Source organism: Bufo bufo, chromosome 6 (genome assembly GCF_905171765.1).
Source record: "Bufo bufo chromosome 6, aBufBuf1.1, whole genome shotgun sequence".
NCBI lineage: Eukaryota > Metazoa > Chordata > Amphibia > Anura > Bufonidae > Bufo > Bufo bufo.
In genome coordinates, this window is record NC_053394.1 from 61,197,003 (window position 1) to 61,220,785 (window position 23,783).

A 23,783-nucleotide genomic window follows, 5' to 3' on the forward strand; every position below is an offset into this window, starting at 1 on the left:
GGGGGGGAGATGGGAGGCCGCACACTGGCCACCAATGTTGTTAATGCTATAGAGGGAGGGGGGGGCCAATGGGGGGCGCACACTGTGCCACCAACGATTTATTACAATAGAGGGAGGAAGGGGGGGGGCGCACACTGTGCCACCAACGAATTATTACAATAGAGGGAGGAAGGGGGGGGGGGGCGCACTGGCCACCAATGATATTCAAACTGGGGGGGGGGGGGGGGGGTCTGCCCCCTGCTGCCTGGCAGCCCTGATCTCTTACAGGGGGATATGATAGTACAATTAACCCCTTCAGGTGCGGCACCTGAGGGGTTAATTGTGCTGATCACGGCCCCCTGTAAGAGATCGGATGCTGCTAGGCAGCAGGGGGCAGTCATGTACACAGTTTGTAGTATATTCTAACTAGAAGCGTCCCCATCACCATGGGAACGCCTCTGTGTTAGAATATACTGTCGGAAATGAGGTTTCACGATCTAACTCATATCCGACAGTATATTCTAACATAGAGGCGTTCCCATGGTGATGGGGACGCTTCAAGTTAAAATATACCATCGGATTGGAGAAAACTCCGATCTGATGGTATAAAAGGGACTCCAGACTTTACATTGAAAGTCAATGGGGACGGATCCGTTTGAAATTGCACCATATTGTGTCAACGTCAAATGGATCCGTCCCCATTGACTTGCATTTTAATTCAGGACGGATCCGTTTGGCTCCGCACGGCCAGGCGGACACCAAAACGACTTTTTTTTCATGTCCGTGGATCCTCCAAAAATCAAGGAAGACCCACGGACGAAAAAACGGTCACGGATCACGGGAAAACGGAACCCCGTTTTGCGGACCGCAAAAAAATACGGTCGTGTGCATGAGGCCTAAGACTATCTAGGTACATTATAGCGATCATCTGTTTTAATCTAAACAGAGAAGATATCTGATTTATCTGCATCTAGCCATCTTCTCCAAATCTTCTCAAACTTGTCTGGTCTGTTTGCCGTAAGCCATCTTTTTCGTTCAAAATCGCATACTTTATACAGTTCAGTGAACCAGTCGTTCAAAGTCGGTGGGTCTTTCTGAAGCCATCCCCTTGGAATAAGTATCTTGGCAATGTTTCCTATTTTATTTCTGTTTCCGTTCCATTTTTGCAGTTTCTGTTTGCGGTACGTATGCAGAACCATTTGTTTCAATGGTTCCGCAAAAAAACAAAAAACGGAATGTACTCCGTGTGCATTCCATTTCCGTATATCCGTTCCACTAAGAGATAGAACTTGTCCTGTTATTGTCTGCATAAGGGTCCATTCACAGGTCCGTAGTGTATTGCGGATCCGCAATACACCTGCCCGGCACCCCCATAGAACTGCCTATTCTTGTCCGCAATTGCGGACAAGAATAGGACATGTTCTATTTTTTTTTCCGGAGCCGCGGACCGGAAGATCGGCGTCGCGCTCTGCAAATTCGGATGCGTACAGCACACTGTGTGCCGTCCCCATGGAGAATGAATGGGTCCGCACCCGTTCCGCAAAATTGCGGAACGGATGCGGACCCATTTGCGGACGTGTGATTGGAGCCTAACGGACAAGGATAGGACTGTTCTATTAGGGGCCAGCTGTTCCTTTCCGCAAAATACGGAATGCACACAGACGTCATCCGTATTTTTTGGGGACCTCAAAATACATACGGTTGTGTGCATGAGGCTTTATTTTCAGAAGCAAAAATCAGTCAGATTAAAATCTAACCTGTCAGATCTTTGTTTTCCCTGACGGCAGATGTCAGAGGCCTGGCTGCCTGAACATGTAGATATAAGACTGCTAACGGATCCCGTCAAAACCAAAAACCTAATGTGTATGACCAGGCGGACTTCACTCTTTGGGTGGAATTTATCATTAAGGCCTCCTGCACACGAACGTGTGTGCCCCGTGGCCGTGCTGCGGCCTGCAAAATGGGGGCCGCAATGCACGAGCACCGACCGTGGGGCAGCCTTTAATGGGTCTGCGATCCGGCCGTTCCGCAAAAAGATAGGACATGTTCTGTCTTTTTGCGGAACGGAAGTACGGGACGAAACCCCACGGAAGCACTCCGTAGTGCTTCCTTAGTGTTCCGTTCCGCACCATTCCGCATCTCCGGATTTGCGGACACCATGAAGTGAATGGGTCCACATCCATGATGCGGAATGCACACGGAACAGTGCCCGTGTATTGAGGATCCGCAAATGCGGTCCGCAATACGGCAACGGGCAGCACGCGTTCGTGTGCAGGAGGCCTAAGGGAAAATTTGAAGTCCGTATTGATTGAGTCTGCGTTGTAGTACTTTATGCCACATTTATCAAATGTCTCATGTTACTTTATAAATTTGTCTTATCCTTAGGCCCCTTTTACACGAGCGAGAATTCCGCACGGGTGCAATGCGTGATGCGAACGCATTGCGCCCGCACGGAATCCGGACCCATTCATTTAAATGGGTCTGTGTACATGAACGGTGGTTTTTACGCATCACTTTTGCATTGCGTGAAAATCCCAGCATGTTCTATATACTGCGATTTTCAAGCAACGCTGGCCCCATAGAAGTGAATCGGGCTGCGTGAAAATCGCATCGTATCCGCAAACAAGGATGCGTTTTTTTCACGGATGGTTGCTAAGAGATGTTGTTTAACATTCCGTTTTTTTTTTATCACGCGCGTGCAAAACTCAGTCAATCGCATTGCACCCGTGCGATAAAAACTGAACTGATCGCAAACAAAACTGAATGGCTTTGTTTGTGAAATCGCGCAGTTTTCACTGAACGCATCCGCAACGCATCCGGACATAATCCGGACACGCTCGTCTGCCAGGTTGCCTTAGACCTAACACTTTTGTCTAGAGAAGCTTCTCCGGTTTTCCTACTCAGTCCTCCTCCTGGAGTGAGATTTTGACTTTTTTTTTAAAGTCTCAGTGATAAATCTGGAGTGAAACTCAGTGACACAGCTAACCACACCCACTTTCCCACCCATATTGCAAGACTGGAGTGAGTGGTGTAAAGAGCAAAAAGTTGCAAAGTTTTGCGCAAGCGAGTGCAAAAAGTCGCAAAACCCCAATTTTTGCGACTTGGACTTCAGAATTCTGGAGTGAAGGTATGATAAATCACACGAACGAGGATGCGTTCAGTGAAACACACAAGTCAGTTTTGTCTGTGATTGTGTTCCGTTTTTTCCACGCGGGTGCAACCAGTTTTGATGTGTTTTTCACACGTGATCGCTTAGCAACCATCAGTGAAAAATGCATTGCCCCCGGACAGCATCTGGATTACATCTGGATGCAATGCGCTTTTCACTGAAGCCCCATTCACTTCAATGGGTCCAGGGAATGCGTGAAAAACGCTGAATATAGAACATGCTGAGATGAAAGAGTCAGGATTCGGTACGGGTGCTATGCGTTCACTTCACGCGTCGCAACTCAGGGTTCGCTTCCAAGTGGTACCTTGTAAATGTGTTTTTTTACAGTAAAAATTTATCTATGAAGTTATTACGCAAAGTCACACAAGACCCGCGCTGGGGTATAAATCAGTAAAATACATGTTTTGGTGACTCTTTTCCTATGAACTACAATATATATCAATCTGCTCAGCTCCTTCTGCTCTATAACATGTCGCCCCATATTCAGCACTACATGTACAAGGTGACTGGCTCCCTTTAGGATGGGAATCTCCCTTCAGGGCTCTGTTACATTTGCATTCATGTTCAGAAGACTGCAGTCTGCATTGCTACCCTAGCCAACAAAATTACCGGTCTTCGGGGTCTTTGTGATTTGTTTGAAAATGGTTCCAATAAAAACTGGAATTGATGACGCCAGTGTGAAGGTAAACCTAGGCCTTGTTCACACCTGCACTCGGCATCAGATTTCTCTTGCTTTTTGAAAGTCAGAATCCTGTTGCATGACGCCGCTATTCAATCCTGTAAAGAAAATGCACAACTGAGATCTGGCAGACACTTGGTGGTGGAGAGGGGTTTTTTTTTTATCCCAATGTATGCACATACCTCCCAACTTCTGAAAAGCCCAAAGAGGGACACTAGGACTGGTGTGCTGAAGCAATTTTTTTTCCCCCCTAAGACGTACCTCTAACTCCACCCAATGCCTATCTATACATGCACAATCCTGCCCAGTCTCCTTCGTGCCCCCCCACACACAGTAGTTATGCCCCTTTAGTGCCCGCACACAGTAGTTATGCCCCTGTAGTGCCCCCTCACAGTAGTTATGACAAGATACGTAGTCCCTTCACAATAGATATGCTCCTGTAGTGCCCCCTCACAGTAGTTATGCTCCTGTAGTGCCCTCTCACAGTAGTCATGCCCCTTTAGTGCCCCCACACAGTAATTATGCCCCTGTAGTGCCCCCTCACAGTAGTTATGACAAGATACGTGGTCCCTTCACAATAGATATGCCCAGATGTGCCCCCTCAGTAGTTATGCCAAGATAAGTGCCCCTTCACAGTAGATATGCCAAGATGTGGCCCCTTCACAGGAAGTAAAAAAAAAACAAACAGTAAATACTCACCTGGTTGCTCCGATGATCACAGCTCCCATGCCAGCTCTGCAGGAGCAGCATGATGCTGTCACACATCGTGCTGCTGTTTAGGAGGAAGAGAAGTCCACTGGTTGGGGCTGGGTGCCGGCAGCTGAGAAGAATGATGAAGCGGGGAGCGGACGGCTCCTGCTTCACCATTACAATCAGCTGAGAGGGACATACCTCGGCCGTTCTGGGGCTGCTGGACAGCCGCCGAAATATGGTATTGTCCCGCTGAATCTGGGATGGTTGGGAGGTATGCATCCCAGATTCAGGCGCTATAAGGTCACCGCCCTGGCCCTGCTTCTAGGGAGGGATGCAGCTGGGGAATGGTGGAGTAGGATTCTGACCGTTCCCTGCTTCACCATCCTCACAACGCAAATCGGGACATAACTCAGCCATCCTGACTGTCCCACTGGATCCAGGATGGTCGGGAGATATGATAGTAAATGTGTTGTACAAAAAGGTCGGCACTGCTTGAATGATTGCGGTGCATGATTTCTCCAGAGTGCCGGTCTTCTTTCTCCATTATGATAGTAAATGTGTCAAGTCATGGCCGGACTGAGGGGCGTAGCCTTAGGGGAGGGCATCATGACGGGGGTTTGGTTTAGGGAGACCCCAGTTAGTAGGTTAGGTGGAGTTTAGAGGGGATGGGAGGAGGAATTGGTGAAAGTGTGGGATTGGGTGGTTTAAGCGTAGGGGTGTGGTTAAGGGGTTAAATAAGGAAGCTGAGGGGAGACCGGGGGCCATTTTGTCGGATCCTGAAAAGAGCTCCTTGAAGTTGGTCTGATTCACAGAGGAGGATGCTGGGAGGGCTCCATGGTTGGGGCTGGACTCCCAGTGATGACGGATTTAAAAGGGACCATTCAGTGGTGCTTCTGAGCTGGAGGGCAACGGCTGGAAGCAAGATGGCTCACCCAGTCGGGTATTTGCGGTTGTTTGGGGGCTTCAAGGACCTCCCCTTAGGGGGGGGGGATTGTTATTTATTATATGTTATGTTTATATGTTAATAAAAGACGGCTGCTGTGGCCGATTTATTCCAAGCTTGGTGTCCGTGTGTCATTTTGGGGCAGGATACGGGGTTTGGAGGGTAAAAATGGATAGGGGTCGGACAGCTGATAACCAATACCACCGTCACGAATCTTGTAAAAATGTAAGCCATGACGCCTGTCTGAACAGAGTCTTAGGGCTCATGCACACAAACGTATTTTCTTTCAGTGTCTGTTAGTTTTTTTTTGTGTATGGAACCATTCATTTCAACAGGTCCGCAAAAACAAAACGGAAGATACTCTGTGTCTGTATGTCCTATTATTGTCCGCATAACGGACAAGGATAGGACTGTTCTTTTAGGGGCCAGCTGTTCCATTCCGCAAAATACGGAATGCACATGGACGTCATCCATATTTTTGTCGAATCCGTGTTTTGCAGACCGCAAAGTACATACGGTCTTGTGCATGAGCCCTTAAAGGGGAAGTCTTATCAAGGACATTGGTGACATACAGCAACACTGGGATACAACACCGAACCCTGTGATCGAGCGTGGGAAGCCTTGTCCCATTTAGTCTCAGAGAATAGACGCCATGCTGCTTGTTAATGTGGCCCCTGTCACCAATGTCCCTTCCCTCCCAATAAAGTCAGTAATTAGAAAAGGGGCTGCAATAATACAGTGGATACCTATTATCATATTGTATTATTTGTATGATTTTCAGTGGGTGACGGCGCACAGGGGGCTCTGTGGGTGCACTGTCCCTAGGTGACCTCCAACTCTCTCTGACTCTTCCGTTCACACAGCACAGCCAGCCGCCCCCACCTCACTGAGGCCTCAGCCACGCCTACTGCGCTGCACATCCCGAGCCGAGGGCGTTACCGAAACCAAACAAGCCCCGCCCACTACAACGTATTACCCGTCTGGGAGAGTCAACTAAGCCCTGCTAAACCCCGCCCACCATCATCCAGCCCCACCCGTCACCCAACCCTCCCCATCTCCGACGTAGCAGTCAATGGGCGTACGGAGAGCTAGGAGACTCAAAATTCTGCCGAGGCGCGGCTGCGCGATCCACAGCTTCCAAATCCCAGAATAAGAGCGGATCCGTGATTGGAGGAAAGGAGAAGGTGCGTGTGTAAGCTCACCTGCTATTGGTGGAGCTCCCCCCAGCGGCATGTGTCCGAGCTAGGGCTTTGTATACACTCCATAGCACTCGGCCCTTTAACAATGGATGGGAAGATCCGGGCCGATTGTTAATGGACGGGGCCGGGCAGCAGCGGGGAGCTGAAGTGGGAGCCTCGGTAACGGGGGACGAGAGATGCGCTTGGAGCGTGATACGAGTCCAGGAGCCGATCACTGACTGAGGTCGGTCCGTAGGGGGGAGATGTTTGGGGACTTTATGGGGAACTTCCAGCGGGAGTCTGATGGGGGTGATGAGGCTTTGTTGGCTGCAGTGTCCTCAGCTAGGAATGTCCATAGACCTGCATGGGGCCGCAGACATGATGGGTGATCTCCTGCCGGGAGCACTGGGGGCAGAACTCTTCCACGATTACCACCAAATCCACCAAAATCAGTTTTTCTATTTTGATTTTTTTAATGTATGAATTTTTTTTATACCGTAAAATGTCTTGCTGCATAAGGGGTTAAACTGTGAATATCATAAACTATCATGGGGATCACTTACTTAGGACTAATAGTACATAGAATCTGTGTTTTCTGTAGGTTTTAATTCATTTATGTTTTTTTGTTTTTTTTTCACCACTGTCCGATTTTCTTCCTACCGTTCCTAGATCTGGCGTAAAAAAAAATACTCAAATCATTTACACTTCCAATGTAGTTGTGTTATTTCCTTGCAACAGTTCAGCATTAAATGTTTTATTTTATTTTATTGTAGTTTTATCATAATTGGTTGTATTAGTTTTATTCTAGTCTAGCATTTGCAGTAACTCTTGCACTTGTATCCTACAGTCATGTCTTTAATATATTAACACTTACATTTTAACTTCCGTGGTGGTGGGGGGGGTTATGGCCGGGTTAGATTTTTGTTGTTTATTTATTTTACACCTTTTTGCGTCCATAAGCTGGTTTGGATTATTTTACGTTTTAATACGGCGCTGACGAAGAAGGCCATGACGGCAAGGTATCATAAAATAATTTTTTTAATTTTTTTTTTAAAGTTAATTAGATTTGCAGGTGTTAGCAGCCTGGCTCTTGGGATAAGTTTGAAGCTAAACCCCTGTTGGTGGGATTTTAATTAAGTGCAAATTAGGCCAGGAAGTTTTTTTTTTTTTTTTTTCCAGTTCTCACTTTAGGAGGCTCTTTGTATGTAAAGTTGGGTTGAGAAAGCGCTTGGATTTAGCTCTGGGAAGATGGTGTAAAGTTGTTTTGTGCTTCTCTTGCAGACCAGGTTGTTCTGCCTTTTGATCTCTTGACTTCCCATGCAATGGAGCTTGAAGGGTTGTGGTGGAAGGGTCAGCTCGCTGCAGACATCCATCAGGCGCTCCGCTATAAAGTAAGTGGAATATCCTGGGATTTTATACTCTTGTCTGTTTTATTTTTTTTTTGTTGCTATTTTTCCTTTTTATTGTTGATGTGCAGGAAAAAATGTTTTATGTGTGTGTATATATAATCTATCTATATCTCTATACATTTTGAGTAAATTGTACAAAAGGTGACCATACAAATAGTTAGAAGTTGGTTGATGGTTGAAAAAGCATCTGGTGAATGATCGCCATAACATTTCAGTCCATATTGTTGTTCAGTCTGCCCATACATGTTTAATGACACCCGGGGGCGATAGATGAAAGATCTTTCTGGGATTGTTGCTTCTATAAGGCCTGTTTCACATGGTCAGTATTTGGAAGCCAAAGCCAGGAGTAGAACCTTCAGAGAAAAGGTAGAGTAGAAATAGATTTGTGCCTCTTCTTCTGTGTTTTGGACCCACTCCTGGTTTTGGCTTACACAAATACTGTTACTGTGTGAAAGAGGCCAAAGAAAGGATGAAACCCGGTTGACTTCTTATTCGGGGAATAATGGCCTGTCATCAGTCGGCTAAAACAATCGTTCATTGTTAAATTTCAACTGGCGAGCGCTTGTTTGGGCTGAAATCGTCCATTTTGATCGGTTAATGTGTTTGGCCACTTGAAGGCAACAACTTTTGAGCCTCTTTGGATTCTCTCAACTATTCAGCTAATGATTTCCCAGTTCATTAAAAATTTGATTATTTAAAGAAGAAGAAAAAAACCTAAATACATTTGTGTGTGTGTGTGTACGGTATGTATATATATATATATATATATATATATATATATATATAATCTTATAATGTACTTCTTTATTATGTTGTTTTTATTTATAACTTCTTCCCTTTCTACCAGTTCTCCAGAAGGTTGTAGTCGGAGGCTCATGTCATCTGTAAATAATGTTGCTGAAGATCCTCGGTGGTTTATTGTCTTGTGTCGGAGTCCAGTCCAGCTGGTCACTTCCCAGTGCCTCCGTTCACACTCCGGTGTTAAGTAGCAGGGAGCCTTTAGTTTCCTTTAGGGCATATGTGTTGGAGAATAGTTGGCGAGGCGGCTCTGGGGCGCTGCCACAAGTAGATTGTCACGGTTTAAATCTCTTTTGTCATTCAGCAGCATGCTGGGGGTTGTCCCTCAAAACGGCAAACTGGCCAGCGATTGCAAAGGCTTCTTTTGTTGCTACAAGTGTCCTGCTCCAAGGTGGTTTATACCCCTGATCTTTTGTTCTTCTATTCAGGGTTTTTGAATATGGGGGTCCTTGTCCCGGTTCTTTTCATATACAGTAATTTACTCATCATCTACATTGTAACTTCTTTATTTATTTATTTATTTATTTTTGGGCCTCTGCCATTAATTTCTTCCGCTGCTTCGGTCAAGTGGATTAGGTTGCTATGGTTACCCACATTTAATTAATTTGATGAATTGCTCTTCGGGGCGGCTCAGCCACGTCTAAAATCTGCACAAGTCAATTAGTCTTTAGGCATTTAAAAACCCTAAAACAATAGGGTGCTATGTGGGAAGTTTTGCCTACAACCCTCAGTGGCGGCCTGATTTCTTTTTTGCCTGTGTAGACCGTTCCTGAAAGGAATTTCACTAAGCTAATTATAAATGCGTTATCCTGAATCTGCTCAGGGTATGAACCCGGCCACACAATGGAGAAATGGTTTGTCTGGACAGGCCTGTGAAGCCGGGCAGCCAATGTGTTTGGTCTGCTCATTAATAAGGTTTATCTTCTGGTGTCAGTGAGACATCTGCCCTCGTCTGACCACTTGTATGTCAAGTCTTCGGAGAACAGCCTATTGTTAAAATCAAACTTTTATGTTAAATATTTTTTTTACGAATTTTTGGTAGTCAATTAAAAAAAAAAATCCTAAAATTCAGCAGTTTTCACACCGTCTGTTAAACATAATTAGATGCTGACACATCTGTCCAGATTGCTTTTTAGCAGTCACCTCATTATCATCACAGACTTAGGCCTCATGCACACGACCGTAGTTCGGGTCCGCATCCGAGCCGCAGTTTCTGCGGCTCTGGTGCGGACCCAGTCACTTCAATGGGACCGCAAAAGATGCGGTCAGCATTCTGTGTGCTGTCCGTATCCTTTGCTCCGTTCCGTGGCCCCGCAAAAAAAAATATAACCTGTCCTATTCTTGTCCATTTTGCAGAAGGCACACGGGCGACTTCTGTTTTTTTGCGGATCCGCAGTTTGCAGACCGCAAAAAAGAGAAGAGTCGTGTACATGAGGCCTTAGTCACAGAGGATTGCAATGGCAGATAACAGCACCCAAGTTTTCTCATTTTATACAGTAACGCCTCTGTATAGATAGCTCAGAATCAACCGTTCACAATAGTTGTCAGCTTATCTACTCCCCCCTCCTGCACAATGGCCTCTACAGGCAAGATGGCTACTCCCATAATCATGGACAGAAAATAAAGCCGTAAAATAAATGTACATGCAGAAAAAAAAAATCAGGAAGAAGGACTATGTATCACTTACTGGTTGTAATTAGTAAAAAATAACATATACGTGATACATTCTCTTTAGGGCTCATGCACACGAACGTATTTTCTTTCCGTGTCCGTTCCATTTTTTTTTTTTTTTTTTGTGGACCGTATGCGGAAGCATTCATTTCAATGGGTCCGCCAAAAAAAACCTGAAGGTACTCCGTGTGCATTCCGTTTCCGTATTTCCGTTATGCACTGCCAGGTGAAGAGCCTGTGAGATCCAGCCCCCTGGATCTCACAGGCCCCGGAAGCTGTATGAGTAATACACACAGTATTACTCATACAGCCAATGCATTCCAATACAGAAGTATTGGAATGCATTGTAAAGGAATATACCCCCAAGTGGGACAAAAAATAAAGTGAAAAAAAAGTTGAAAAAATAAAGTTTTCCCCAAAAACCATATCACATGACCTAACCCCTCAGATGAACAACGTAAAAAATAAAAACTGTGCTAAATAAACTATTTTTTTTTGTCACCTTACATCACAAAAAGTACAACAGCAAGCGATCAAAAAGGCGTTTGCCCACCAAAATAGTACCATTCTAACCGTCCCCTCATCCCGCGAAAAATGAGCCCCTGCCTGAGACAATCGCCCCCAAAAAAAAAAAAAACTATGGCTCAGAATATGGAGACACTAAAACATAATTTTTTTTTGCTTCAAAAATGAAATCATTGTGTAAAACTTACATAAATAAAAAAAAAAGTATACATATTAGGTATCGCCGCATCCGTGACAACCTGGTCTATAAAAATATCACATGATATAACCTGTCAGATGAATGTTGTAAATAACAAAAAATAAAAACGGTGCCAAAACAGCTATTTCTTGTTACCTTGCCTCACAAAAAGTGTAATATAGAGCAACCAAAAATCATATGTACCCTAAACTAGTACCAACAATACTGCCACCCTATCCCGTAGTTTCTAAAATGAGGCCACTTTTTTGGAGTTTCTACTCTAGGGGTGCATCAGGGGGGCTTCAAATGGGACATGATGTAAAAAAAAAACAGTCCAGCAAAATCTGCCTTCCAAAAACCGTACGCATTCCTTTCCTTCTGCGCCCTGCCATGTACTCGTACAGCTGTTTACGACCACATATGGGGTGTTTCTGTAAACTACAGAATCAGGGCCATAAATATGGAGTTTGGTTTGGCTGTTAACCCTTGCTTTGTAACTGGAAAAAAATTATTAAAATGGAAAATCTGCCAAAAAAGTAAAATTTTGAAATTGTATCTCTATGTTCCTTTAATTCTTGTGGAACACCTAAAGGGTTAACAAAGTTTGTCAAATCAGTTTTGAATACCTTGAGGGGTGTAGTTTATAGAATGGGGTCATTTTTGGGTGGTTTCTATTATGTAAGCCTCGCAAAGTGACTTCAGACCTGAACTGGTTCCTAAAAATTGGGTTTTTGAAAATTTCTGAAAAATTTCAAGATTTGCTTCTAAACTTCTAAGCCTTGTAACATCCCCAAAAAATAAAATGTCATTCCCAAAATGATCCAAACATGAAGTAGACATATGTGGAATGTAAAGTAATAACTATTTTTGGAGGTAATACTATGTATTATAGAAGTAGAGAAATTGAAACTTGGAAATTTGCAATTTTTTTGACATTTTTGGTAAATTTGGCATTTTTTTTCTTATAAATAAAAATGAATCTTTTTGACTTCATTTTACCAGTGTCATGAAGTACAATATGTGACGAAAAAACAGTCTCAGAATAGCCTGGATAAGTCGAAGCGTTTTAAAGTTATCAGTACCTAAAGTGACACTGGTCAGATTAGCAAAAAATGGCCTGGTCCTTAAGGTGAAATAGGGCTGAGTCCTTAAGGGGTTAAAAGACGCTATTAAAAAAAAATATATATGCCCCGTTGAAGAAAGAGTTTGGTCAGTACTTTTTTTTTTTTTGTTCTTTTTATTGAAATGTTTAGAAGATAGAAAACAGCCGAAACCGGTCCCTAAAATGACAAACATCGACTTGCTTTAATCGTCACTCACCAGTATCATTGTACATGGGTTAGTGTTTGGCCAGTACTTAGCCCTCCGTTAGGCCACTGATTCCGCTGCGGGCTCTTCTGTGCCTCTTCCAGACATGTTCCCGAGTCTTCCTGTTCAGTTGCGTCCACATCTCCATTTAGGAGATTCGTCAGGCTGTTCCGGCAGAGAGCAGCCTGCCAGATCTCACAGGATCCAACGTTGCCGGATCCCCATTGACTGTAATAAGGTCCAGCGGTGATCCAGCCGATTCCGCCATAAATGCCAGATTTCTGCTGCAATATTTATTTGTCTGGCCGACAGCCGGTATTTGCACCGGACCTCCTAAATGGAGATGTGAACGAGGTGGGTCTTGTTGCACAGCTGAGTACCAATCGACTTTATACAAGGCCTGCTGCAAAGTGAATGGGGGATCAACGATCACTATTACACTTGTTTGTTCCCAATTCAGTTTGCATGTTGACCGCAGCACATTCCCTGTTTACACAGGACGATGCGCTGCCGACAAAACAAGGATTTTTGGTGCAGCATGAAAGATGCCATCACCAGACAAACAAACGTTTGCTTTTTTTTTTATTGGGTGATTGGCGGCCGCGTTTACACGGGCCAGAGATCAGGTACGAAATACGAATATTCATTCATTAAGCCTGAAACCACGATTGTAAAATGGCACTAAAAAAGAGAAAACCTGTATCGGAGCAACAGTGGTAACCATCGGCGGTTTTTACGTTTATTGATGAAGCATTTATATTCGTAGGAAGGTTTGGTACCATCATGAGTAACGTCTGGTTTCCCCTGATAAGAGCATCAAGAAGTATGAATGCACAAATGTGACCAGGTTCTCTGGTACTTAAACATTGATGGCCCAATGGCGGGGACCACACCTCCGGAACCCCTCCTAACCAGTGCAACACGGGCAACTGTGCTTGGTAGTGCATCTCATTCTCAGTGCAAGCCCACATACGGGAGCGGGGCGCTTCTGTGCGTTCACACTGAGAATTTTGTCCGCAATAAAATCCTTCCTGTGTCCAACGGCAGAAACTGCTGCAGTTTTTTTTTTTTTGTGGGTTTTAATTTTGTATGGTGCATTGAATGGAGCCAAAGGGCTCTGCGAGATTTGCGAGGGGTCCACACTGCAAGAATGGACCTGTACGTTCTTGACGCGGTGTGGAAATCTGTGCAGCAAATATCCTCGGCCACATAAACTGCAGCGTGGCTTCCTATTGAAAACATTGGGAGGTGGTTTCAGGACAGATTTATTTTTTTCCGGTTTTCGACACCAAATCCATGCTGACACCCATGCCCAAAAAACTCATAACCTTTTTGAATCCTTAACGTTTTACAGTACCAGCAAAGTGGATGACATTTTGAGAAATCTCATCCACAGGCTGCAAAAAAAATGCGTAAACCCACCGTGGCACAGATTTTAAATCCACAGTTCGTCAATCTATGCTGGAGATTTCACCCTTTGCAATGCGCCAATCTGCAGCAAAATCGTCTACAAATGCACTCCGGAAATTCCATCCCATGTGGCTGTACGCTAAGACCCTGAGTTATCAAGCCTGGCATGATGGGCCCTGTGCTGCCAGAGGAGACATTTGATTTATGAGGAGGCGCAGACCTCGTCATAAATGAAATGCCTCCTCCGGCAGTCCGTGCGCCAGACTGAAATCTGTGCCAGCTCGGAGCTGCCGTAGATATCAGTCATTTTTTATTTTTTTATGCCAGTGTCTGGGATAAGTGATGTTAAATGTGCCAGCCCACACTCCACACGTTCAGGGTTGCCAACCATCCAGAAATTTTTGGACATTCAGTAGAAATTGGCAACTTTTTTCCTGAAAAAACATAGTGGCAGTTATTATTTTTTTTTAGGCTTGTGGTACCCGACTAACAGTTTTGGTGGTAATTATTATTTTACAGCTCACTGTAAATGCTGGTAATAAGTTCTTATCAGTATATAGAACTATAGATGCGTATGACTTATGATTTTTCTAATTCATTACGGTTTTCCAATATGTCCGTGAGAAATTGTTCAGAAAAAAATAAAACTTCTCGTTGGAAACCCTGCACCTGCGTCATGCCCCCTTTTGGAAATTGGCGAGGAGGAGTTGCAAATGGGATTTAAAAAGTTGCAAAATGGGGTTCCCCCCTCTGAGGGTTTAGTCACACGTCAAAATCGCAAAAAAAAAATCCTGAACAAAACATTCATGTGTGAATAAAGCCCAAGAGTCTAGGAGCAAGATTAAAGCTAGAACTTAAAACGTGTCGTGTGCAGAGTACTCGCTGTGCAAACGCTGTATTCCTTCCCTCCTCCTGTGTGACTATTCTGCGCATTTGTCGGCCGGCTTAAATTACCGCTTTGCTGTCTCTGTTTACTTAGGAACTGAAGCTTCCGACCTACAAAGGCCAGTCTCCCCAGCTGAACCTAAGACGCTACTTTGCAGACCTGATAGCTATTGTCAGTAATCGATTTAAGCTGTGTCCTACTGCCCGTCATCTCGCTGTCTACCTGCTGGACCTCTTCATGGACCGCTACGACATCTCTATCCAACAGTTACACATCGTGGCGCTTTCCTGTTTGCTCCTAGCAAGTAAGAACATCTGTGCTGCTTAATACATTGGGTATTAGATAGATTTGGGTTTACATGTATTTTCAGAATTTTAATTGGGCTTGTTTTTTTTTTGGTTTTTTTTTCTTCTGAGATTTTTTTTTTCTTCGACTAAGGCAATGATATTAAGCAATACAAAGATGGCCTTACTTAAAGGGGTTGTCTCACTTCAGCAAATGGTGTTTATCATGTAGAGAAAGTTAATACAAGCCACTTACTAATGTATTGTGATTATCCATATTGCCTCCTTTGCTGGCTGTATTAATTTTTCCGTCACATTATACTAGGGTTGTCACGATACCAAAATTTAGATTCGATTTCAATACCATAAAAAAGTTTTGTGATACTCGATACCACGTGAAAAAAATTAAACATTAAAAAAGCCGCGTGCATTCCGCATTTTTATGGAACGTCCTTCCCATAATAGAACAGTCCTATCCTATTTTTTGGGGGGGAATTGCATGTGTTTTTATTTTTTTTCCTGTTACGGCGTTCACCGCATAGGGGAGATTTTTTAATATTTTAATAGTTCTGACTTTTTCCCAGCGTGGCAATATGTAATATAAAATATATAAACAATAAAAAATCATATGTAAAATTGGGAAAAGGGGTGATTTTAAACTTTTAATATTCTGGTTGTTCTAAACATTTTTTTTTTAAACTTTTTATTTAATAACTATTTGCCCCCTTAGGGGCTAGAACCCTTGTCCTGTTCATCCTAATAGAGATCTATTAGGGTGCTGCACTGTGCCCTGTTATTGAGGCCAGGTGTCAGCTGTGTGATACAGCTGGCACCCGCCGCCTACATTTGTATTTGAGTTAATTATATGCATTGGTGGTGCAGTGTTAACAGCCCCTCCCGTCCTCCTCAGTATTATTTTCTCATTGGTGGCCAGCGGTAGCTACTTCTCCACTGTGCCGGCTCAGGAGAACATGGTGCCAACGGAGGCAGAGATACTAGGCTTGCGCAGTAGTGCAGCCTAGTATCGGAAAATAGCAAATCCCGGTATCGGATCGATCTGGGTACAAAAGTATTGATTATTGAAAGTTCGATACCTGGTGCAACCCTACATTATACACTGATTGTATCCAGGGGCTACGACCACCCTGCAGTCCGGATGTGGTGGTCTTGTTTGCACGCGATAGGAAACAGCACCAGCCTTCCTGGTGGTCGGGACGGTGGGAGCGCACATGGACACGCATGCTCATCAGCTCTGGTCCCGTCCACCTCTGCACTGCAGCGGTGGTCGTACCCCCTGGATACGAGAAGTGTATAATGTGATGGAAAAATAAATCAAGACAGCAAAGGAGACAATATGAACAATCACAATACATTAGGAAGTGCCTTGTATTAACTTTCTCTACATGATAAGTGGCATTTGCTGAAGTGAGACAAATCCTTTAAGAAGATTGCATAACCTTATGTAAAAGGATGATAGAAAAAGTAAAATCTAATAGGACCGGAAAAAAACCAGATCTATTCTCGGGTAAAATAGTCCAAGCAGAGTCCGTTTGCAAAGGGATAGATAGCATATCCAGGCGTTCACAAACTTGGGCGTTGAGTAGTTCTTGCATGTTTTGTCGATTCTGGAAACAATTTCTCCAATGTTGGGGATGTTTTCCTTAGTGGGCATTAACTAGGAAGATATGAGCTACAATGACTGCCCTTCAAGGGAATGGAGTTGTCATTGGGCTTGTTTGACTACAGGAGAATGTTGTAGTCACGTACAGAATCCAAACTTTATTTAAAAGGTGCAGTCACAAAAAATAAATAAATTTTGCTATGGAAATCTGCCACCGACTTGATCTTTTGCAATGCAGAGGGTGAAATCTGCACAGCAATATCCACATGATTTAGTGTGGGTTTTGCCAATGCCGAAAATTTCAAGTGGCATCTGTCAAGGTAGATTTTGGAAGCGGGAACAAAATTGGAAAGCATAAGGATCTGGATGATTTTGACAAGGGCCAAATTGTGAGGACTACACTACTGGGTCTTGGTGGATTGGGGGGGGGGGGGGGGGGATTAATCCCAGTATGCAATGGTTTAGTACCTATCAATGTTGATATAAGGCAGGGGAACCAGTGAAAGGACCATGGGGTTATGGATGCCCAAGACTCGCTGATGCACGTGGGTAGCAGCTGGTCCAGTCCTTCAGAAGACCTGCTATAGTACAAATTCTTGAAAAGTTTAATGTTGGGTACCTTCAAAAGTCTTATGGAGTCCATGTCTTGATGGGTCATAGCACAAGGGGGGACTATACAATATTTGGTGTTATGCCTGACTGGTGTATATTGGAACTGCATAATTATGAAATCCTTTTAGCCGTCGGAGTGTTTCAGTAATAAGCCGATTCCTCCATGATTGTCCTGAAGGCAACATGTGTGACCCATCACAGTCATGAGTCATAGATGTCCCACTTCTCACAACTGTTGACTTCCGTAGAGAGAGAAAGATGCGAGATTCTGGGTGACTGCTCCTCTTTTCTCCCCTTTTTTTTGTAGTAGTTTTGATAAGGCTCCCGCTTCCTTGTACTTTCTCCACCATCTTCTATGTTGTGAATGCCCGATGTATTGCAAATTATGGTAAATGCCTGACACCAGGACCTTTTCCAGTAGAACAGTGGGGTTACTGTCTGCAATGAATGGAGTAGTTTCTAGTAGAGGAGGATTTGTGTAATGCCTGTAAATGCTCTGCATGTCCCTGCCATAGAAAGTGAAGGCATTGTACTACCCGCTGATCTGTATAAATGATGGCTTCTCATCATTATTTTGCCTCACTTTGTCTAAATAAAACAGCACTCTAACTACATCGTAGATCTCCATGATGCAGTTAGTTCTTGTCATCAGACCTATGGTTGGCAGGGACTTGTGGCCCTAATACCGGTTTAAAAATACATCTGTATTTTTTGTGTGTGTGAAACTAGTCTTAGGCCCCATCCACATGACCGTATATTTCTGTTCATATCCGTTCCACAATTTTGCTGGACCGTTGCGGATCCGTTCATGTCAGTGAGGCAGGAAACGATGTGGACAGCACACTGTGTGGTGTCTGCATCCATACTTCCGTTCTGTGGCCCCGCAAAAAAATAGAACATGTCCTATTGTCCGTAATTGCGGACAAGAAGAGACATTTCTACACAGGAGAAAGACGATCCGATCCACAAAATGCGGAATGCACACAGCCGGTATCTGTGTTTTGTGGACCTCTAAAACAGATACGGATGTGTGAATGAGCCCTTACACTCCTTTTCTAAAGGCACTAGAGGTGAGTGAGTCGATTCTAGACTAATTGAATTTGACCTGAGTTTTTTACATTTTATTCTGAATCCGAACTATTGGTCATTCGATTTCAGGTGAATTTCTCAAAATGGCATAAGATATTTTTTCTGATCTTTTGGTGCTCGAGTAGCTACCCTGCAGAACTTCCATAGATAATTTGATGCATGGTCCATTTGTTGTATTCGATCAGGTAAATTTGAAGACAAGGAAGACCGAGTGCCAAAGCTTGACCAGCTGAATAGTCTTGGATGTATGACCAACATGAACCTGGTGCTAACCAAACAGAACCTGCTCCACATGGAGCTTCTGCTGCTGGAAACCTTTGAGTGGAACTTGTGCCTCCCAACTCCTGCCCATTTTATAGATTACTACTTGTCCATTGCTGTCCACGACACTGACCTCCATGATGGCTGGCCCATGATCTGCCTAGAAAAGACCAAAATCTACATGGCCAAATATGCAGACTATTTCTTGGAAGTATCGCTGCAAGGTGAGACCTTTTTTCTCTTTGTCTGCTGAGCCAAGCATCAGTTGAGCTCTTAGAAAGGAGTCTAAACATTGGTATTTTTGGTTTTCTTCACAGATCACGTGTTTTTAAATTACATTCCATCGCTCGTGGCAGCTGCGTGTGTTGCAGCCTCACGCATTATCCTGCGGCTCACACCCTCCTGGCCTATGAGGCTCCACCGTCTTACGGTGTACTCCTGGGACATCCTTGTGCCTTGCATTGAGAGATTACTGATGTAAGTATTTTGTTCGGGGGGGTGAATCTCTAGAATGGAGCACGAGAACGTTAGTCCATTCACAGACGATTGGCTGCAGTAAATTGCAGCCTGTACTATGGTGGTGACACTGCAATATGTCTGAGGATTCGGGAAAGTGTTATTTGAAGCAGATGCATTATTATTTTTTCTTTGATAACACGTCCTATTTATGTACAAATATATCTCCAGGTCGGTCTAAATGTACCACTTCCGTTTTTATCACCTATGTGTCTCTCTCTGAGTTTTTGGGGCCAGGATGTTGCCTGGTTTCTAAATGACTGTTTCTAAATGAATCGTTGTGAAGAGAGATGGGTCATAAGAAAACACCAGTTCCTACTCGTAGACACTACAAATGTATCACCACACCTCATGTAAAGAGACTATTTTTGCCGCCCTGTAAGGCAAATGATTATTAAGTGACGGCTGTATATGGGATGAAGTGAACAGAGATGTATCTATGACTGCATGTATATATACATTATGGTACTATGTGGTTCCTACAGCGTTGTGATTCCTAGATGGGTAGGACAAAGTCCTATCTCCACTAAAGCCCAGCATTAGTTGGTGGCTTTTAAGGGGGCACAGAAAATTTGCATACCAACTAAATTTTCATCTATTTGGGGGGGAAAGGGGTATTTTATAATCATATGGAAATCCCTCCAGATAAACTCTGGTTTACCGACATTGCCGTGTAATATGGCAGATCACACATAACTTGTGACTCTCTCTAAATATACATATATTATTATTATTATTATTATTATTATTATTATTATTATATATATATATTTTTTTTTTTTTTCTTTACAACTGGATTTCATTTTTAGATGCAATATTCTGTGATTTTTCTTTTTAAACATATCTTTATAGCAGCCATGGCTCCAAATCCATCTATGTCTTTGCAGAGCCAGCCATGGCTCTGCATAGACATAGTTAAATGAGAACATTCTCGCTGCTTGCAGTCACCACCAGGGGGAGCATGAGAGCTTTTTGCATACTGCCTTATTGGGGTGTTTAGTATATCAGTTCAGTATATAAATTGTATATTGTAAATGTTAAAGCTCCCTCTAGTGGCGACTACAGGCAGACAAATGCATCATTTAGCTTGGTGCAGAGGACTTGGAGCTCTGTATCAGGGAAAAAAATATGATTTAACAGCTACAAAGAAATTAATGGGAGATTAAATGAAACGGGATTCGAGGGTATATATTAATTTTAAAGCTCCCATACTCGGGTGTAAGTGGCACATCTATTTCTACACTTTCCTAATTTGCACGTTCTGTTCCATTTAGTGCACATGACAACGATGTGAAAGAAGCCAACAAGCACAAATCTCAGCTGGGCCATGCAGCGACTCCATGTTTATTTCCGCAGTCCCCGGCGCCGCCACAAGCCCACATCCAGCAGCACGTGCCCCACTTTCTGCATTCCCAGCACCAGCTTCAGTTTCATCACCAGCCGCCACCTCAGCTGCCCAGCTGTCAGCAGATTGTGACGACAGCCCATACGTCAGCATTCCCTCTTCAGACCTGCTCCTCTGGCCTGACCTCCGGCATCCAGCCCCGGGCGCACATACAGACTGCCGCCAGCGTCTCTATAGCCGCTGTGCCAATAGAAGTGAAACCCTGCATAGGGGTGTCTTATAACAGAAACTTTCCAGTGAACGGACACTACTCCTGTATCACTCAGTGTTTTGAGAGGTGATGAAGGCCTTGCATTACCTCTGTGCCCTATTGGGGCAATAAATACTGTGAAATCTACAATCCTTTTGTTTTGGGGTGCTACCCCCTCCCTCATTGATGTATTACCACAGGAAGCGTCTGTTACGCGAGCAAAGAGAGTCTGAGATTAATGGGGGACTTGTTGGCCAAACCACTCAATGGTGCTAAAGAACTAATGAACTGCCTAGGACACCCAGTCTTCAGGGAATGATATATATATGTTGTTTTTTCTCCAGACGACATTCCTGATATGTTATGAAGGAGAAGTACAGTATTACTATGTTGCCTATCCATGAAGATACGGCAAACTTGCCTTCACCCATCGCCAGCATCGTACCTGCTGCGAGCCGGTGGCTGTTTGTCGTACCACTGGTTCCTCTACTGGTAGACGAAGAAACTTTGCTAAAATAATTCAATTATACCTCATTTTTTTTAAGGCTATCTTTCACACTAACTCAGGGATATAATATATATCTATAACCTCCTCCTCGTCATGCTGCTGGTGATTTTCTTTTAACATAGGGTTAGACCGCAAAATTACATTTTGAAGCTGCTGTTCAGCCCCCGTCTTTGGCCGAGTCGCCTTGTGGAAGCAGTGTAGTGTAACTTGTGTCCAGGTATGTACTGTGTGCTGTTAAAAGAACAAATGTGAACGTTGGTAGTACACCCTCCTTCTTAATTTTAGATGAGGATTTGACACAGTAGGTAGGATTAGATATAGTTTATGGTGTGACATCTTTCCAAACCAAATGATGATGACCAAAACTGGTGTCTATTACAGGAACAGAAAGTTTAATGGGACTTTTGCTCCAAAAATAATTTTTAGGGTATGTCATGTCAAGTAAGTGTGTCATTAACAAGTCTATCTACTATATATATGAGGGACTATCTGCCAAAATATGATGTTGGCAGGCGGAAAGAAGGTCCATGCAAGTTGACTTTCCAATCCCAGTCCTATTGTCTTGGCAGGAGGTTGGCCACCGCTAGAGGTGTCCGAAGGGGCTTTCTCCTCTCTTGCCATTGAAAATACACGCGTGCTTGACCGAACCGAGCATGAATGTGAATGGGGGGTCAGGAGGAATAGCTGTTGGACAGCTATGGGAGTTCCATCAGTAGGGGTTTTTCTTTGTTCCTGTTGATCCCCAACAGGTGACCACATATGAACAGCCATTTTCTCTCTGCAATCAATTGTGATCCCAGTTTCCAGACCCCTATTCCATGCGGTTCTAATGACCTGTCTAATCTTGCATTCAATCGAAAAGACCCTTTAATGTCAATTCTAGACATAAGACAAAACCACCATTAAGCCGGGGAAATTTAGGCAAAAATCCAAGTTACAAAGAAGGTTTCGAAGATTACCGCCTCAAGCAATTTTGCAATTTATCGAAACTTTATGTTGTCAGTTTGTCCAAATATTGTAGAACGATGTGATATCTCTATTTTATGACTTATTTTCTTAGTGTATGTAGGAATATTCCATTCAGGTTATTTAATCTTAGTTTAGTAGCGTTTACACGGTTTGTTTGAAGATCTTGGGCCTCATGTATAGAAAGTAGTGGAGAGGAAAATCCGAGGCCTTGTTCATAGAAGCCAAACAGGTTCCAGCCTTCATTTTATTTTTCAATGTGGGTTGATCTGGTTGTTTTAGGTCTTTTTTTTTTTTTTTTTTAAATACCTGTTTCTATGCATGAGGCCCATAATTGTGGTCAGTCAAAGTGCCCAAATACTAAGGAATCCTCATTTTATGCATATGGCATTCTGGCGTGAGGACTTTAGAAGTGTCTTTATTTAACTACCTCATTATTACAGAGCTGTGTCCTAACTTGAATAACCGCTAACTTGTGAGCCCGACTTTTTTAGGAAATATAGTTTTTGTGTATGTTGTGTCTTTCCCCCCTCCCCCCCCCCCCCCCCCCCCCATCAACCACTATAGAACATACTAGCTAATTACTAACACTGGAGCCGTTCTTTCGGTAAGAAAGGGAACAATTTAGAGAAAATTAGATTTGATATCCAAATATGACATCTGTACACAGTCCATTTTGACTTTTTTATTTTTTATTTTTTTTTTTATTGTAGAAGGCAGCAAGTTTTGACTTACAAAAAACACTAAAATTTATTTTTTCTTTGTTTTCGATTATTATTTATTATGTAGCATGATAGGTTTGTTGTGCAAAGACATAATCATTACAAAAAACAGCCAAAGCTATGTTCACGAACCGCTGTTCATTGGAAAGGGACTTGACCAGATGTTACATGTTTGAATGCAGAAGCCAAATTGTTGTGGGGGTTATTTTCTGTGGGGATGTGTCGAAATTGTTGGAGTGTTCAACAAACAACAAAGAATTCTGGGTGAGTGCTATGCACTTTGGATTTTTTAATAAACCTTTTCTTTGCCTAAATGTTGTTGGGTTTCATGTTTACGGTCTTTGCTAATGTGTTCCAGTACATAACGAGTGGCCGGCTGATGGTCTCCCCTCCCCCCTCCTTTTCCTTGATGCTGATATCATCAGCCATTCCAATTCAGTGACATCAGTCTTCTGCTTTCAGCCACCCCTCAAAAATTGCCCTTGTATATTTTTTGTTTTTCATAGTTTTCTTTGGTGGCACACCTGATTGTTTTGCCTTCTCCCCTTTTTTTTTTTTTTTGTTCTTTTACATTTCCTGCTGTTTGTGCCTTTTTTGCAAAGTGAGTGGTTGCAAATGTCAATTGAAGGAAGATATCTGTGCACAGTTGATGGCCCGTGTCTCCTAGTGTAAACCTATATAAACTGCAGAAAAATTTGGTGTCTAAATTTAAAATGATCGGTGTCTAGCCTGCCAATGGGGGTGTGGCTTATTGATAAGGGGTGTGGCCTCCTGGGGAGATGG

The 23,783-nt window shown here is 43.4% G+C and overlaps 1 protein-coding gene across 2 annotated transcripts; it reads left to right on the forward strand.

The window, feature by feature from the left end:
* Nucleotides 1-6,699: 6,699 nt before the first annotated feature.
* On the forward strand, nucleotides 6,700-23,304 carry CCNJ (cyclin J). Of its 2 annotated transcripts, none has more exons than XM_040437614.1 (6): nucleotides 6,700-6,885; nucleotides 7,923-8,032; nucleotides 14,920-15,130; nucleotides 18,618-18,917; nucleotides 19,011-19,170; nucleotides 20,484-23,304. In XM_040437614.1, exons 2-6 carry the CDS (start codon nucleotides 7,964-7,966, stop codon nucleotides 20,893-20,895), a joined length of 1,152 nt encoding a protein of 383 aa, XP_040293548.1. In that variant the 5' UTR covers nucleotides 6,700-6,885; nucleotides 7,923-7,963; the 3' UTR covers nucleotides 20,896-23,304. The 2 variants fall into 2 exon arrangements, with proteins under 2 accessions (XP_040293548.1, XP_040293549.1); XM_040437615.1 differs by lacking the exon at nucleotides 6,700-6,885 and adding an exon at nucleotides 6,974-7,118.
* Nucleotides 23,305-23,783: the final 479 nt, after the last annotated feature.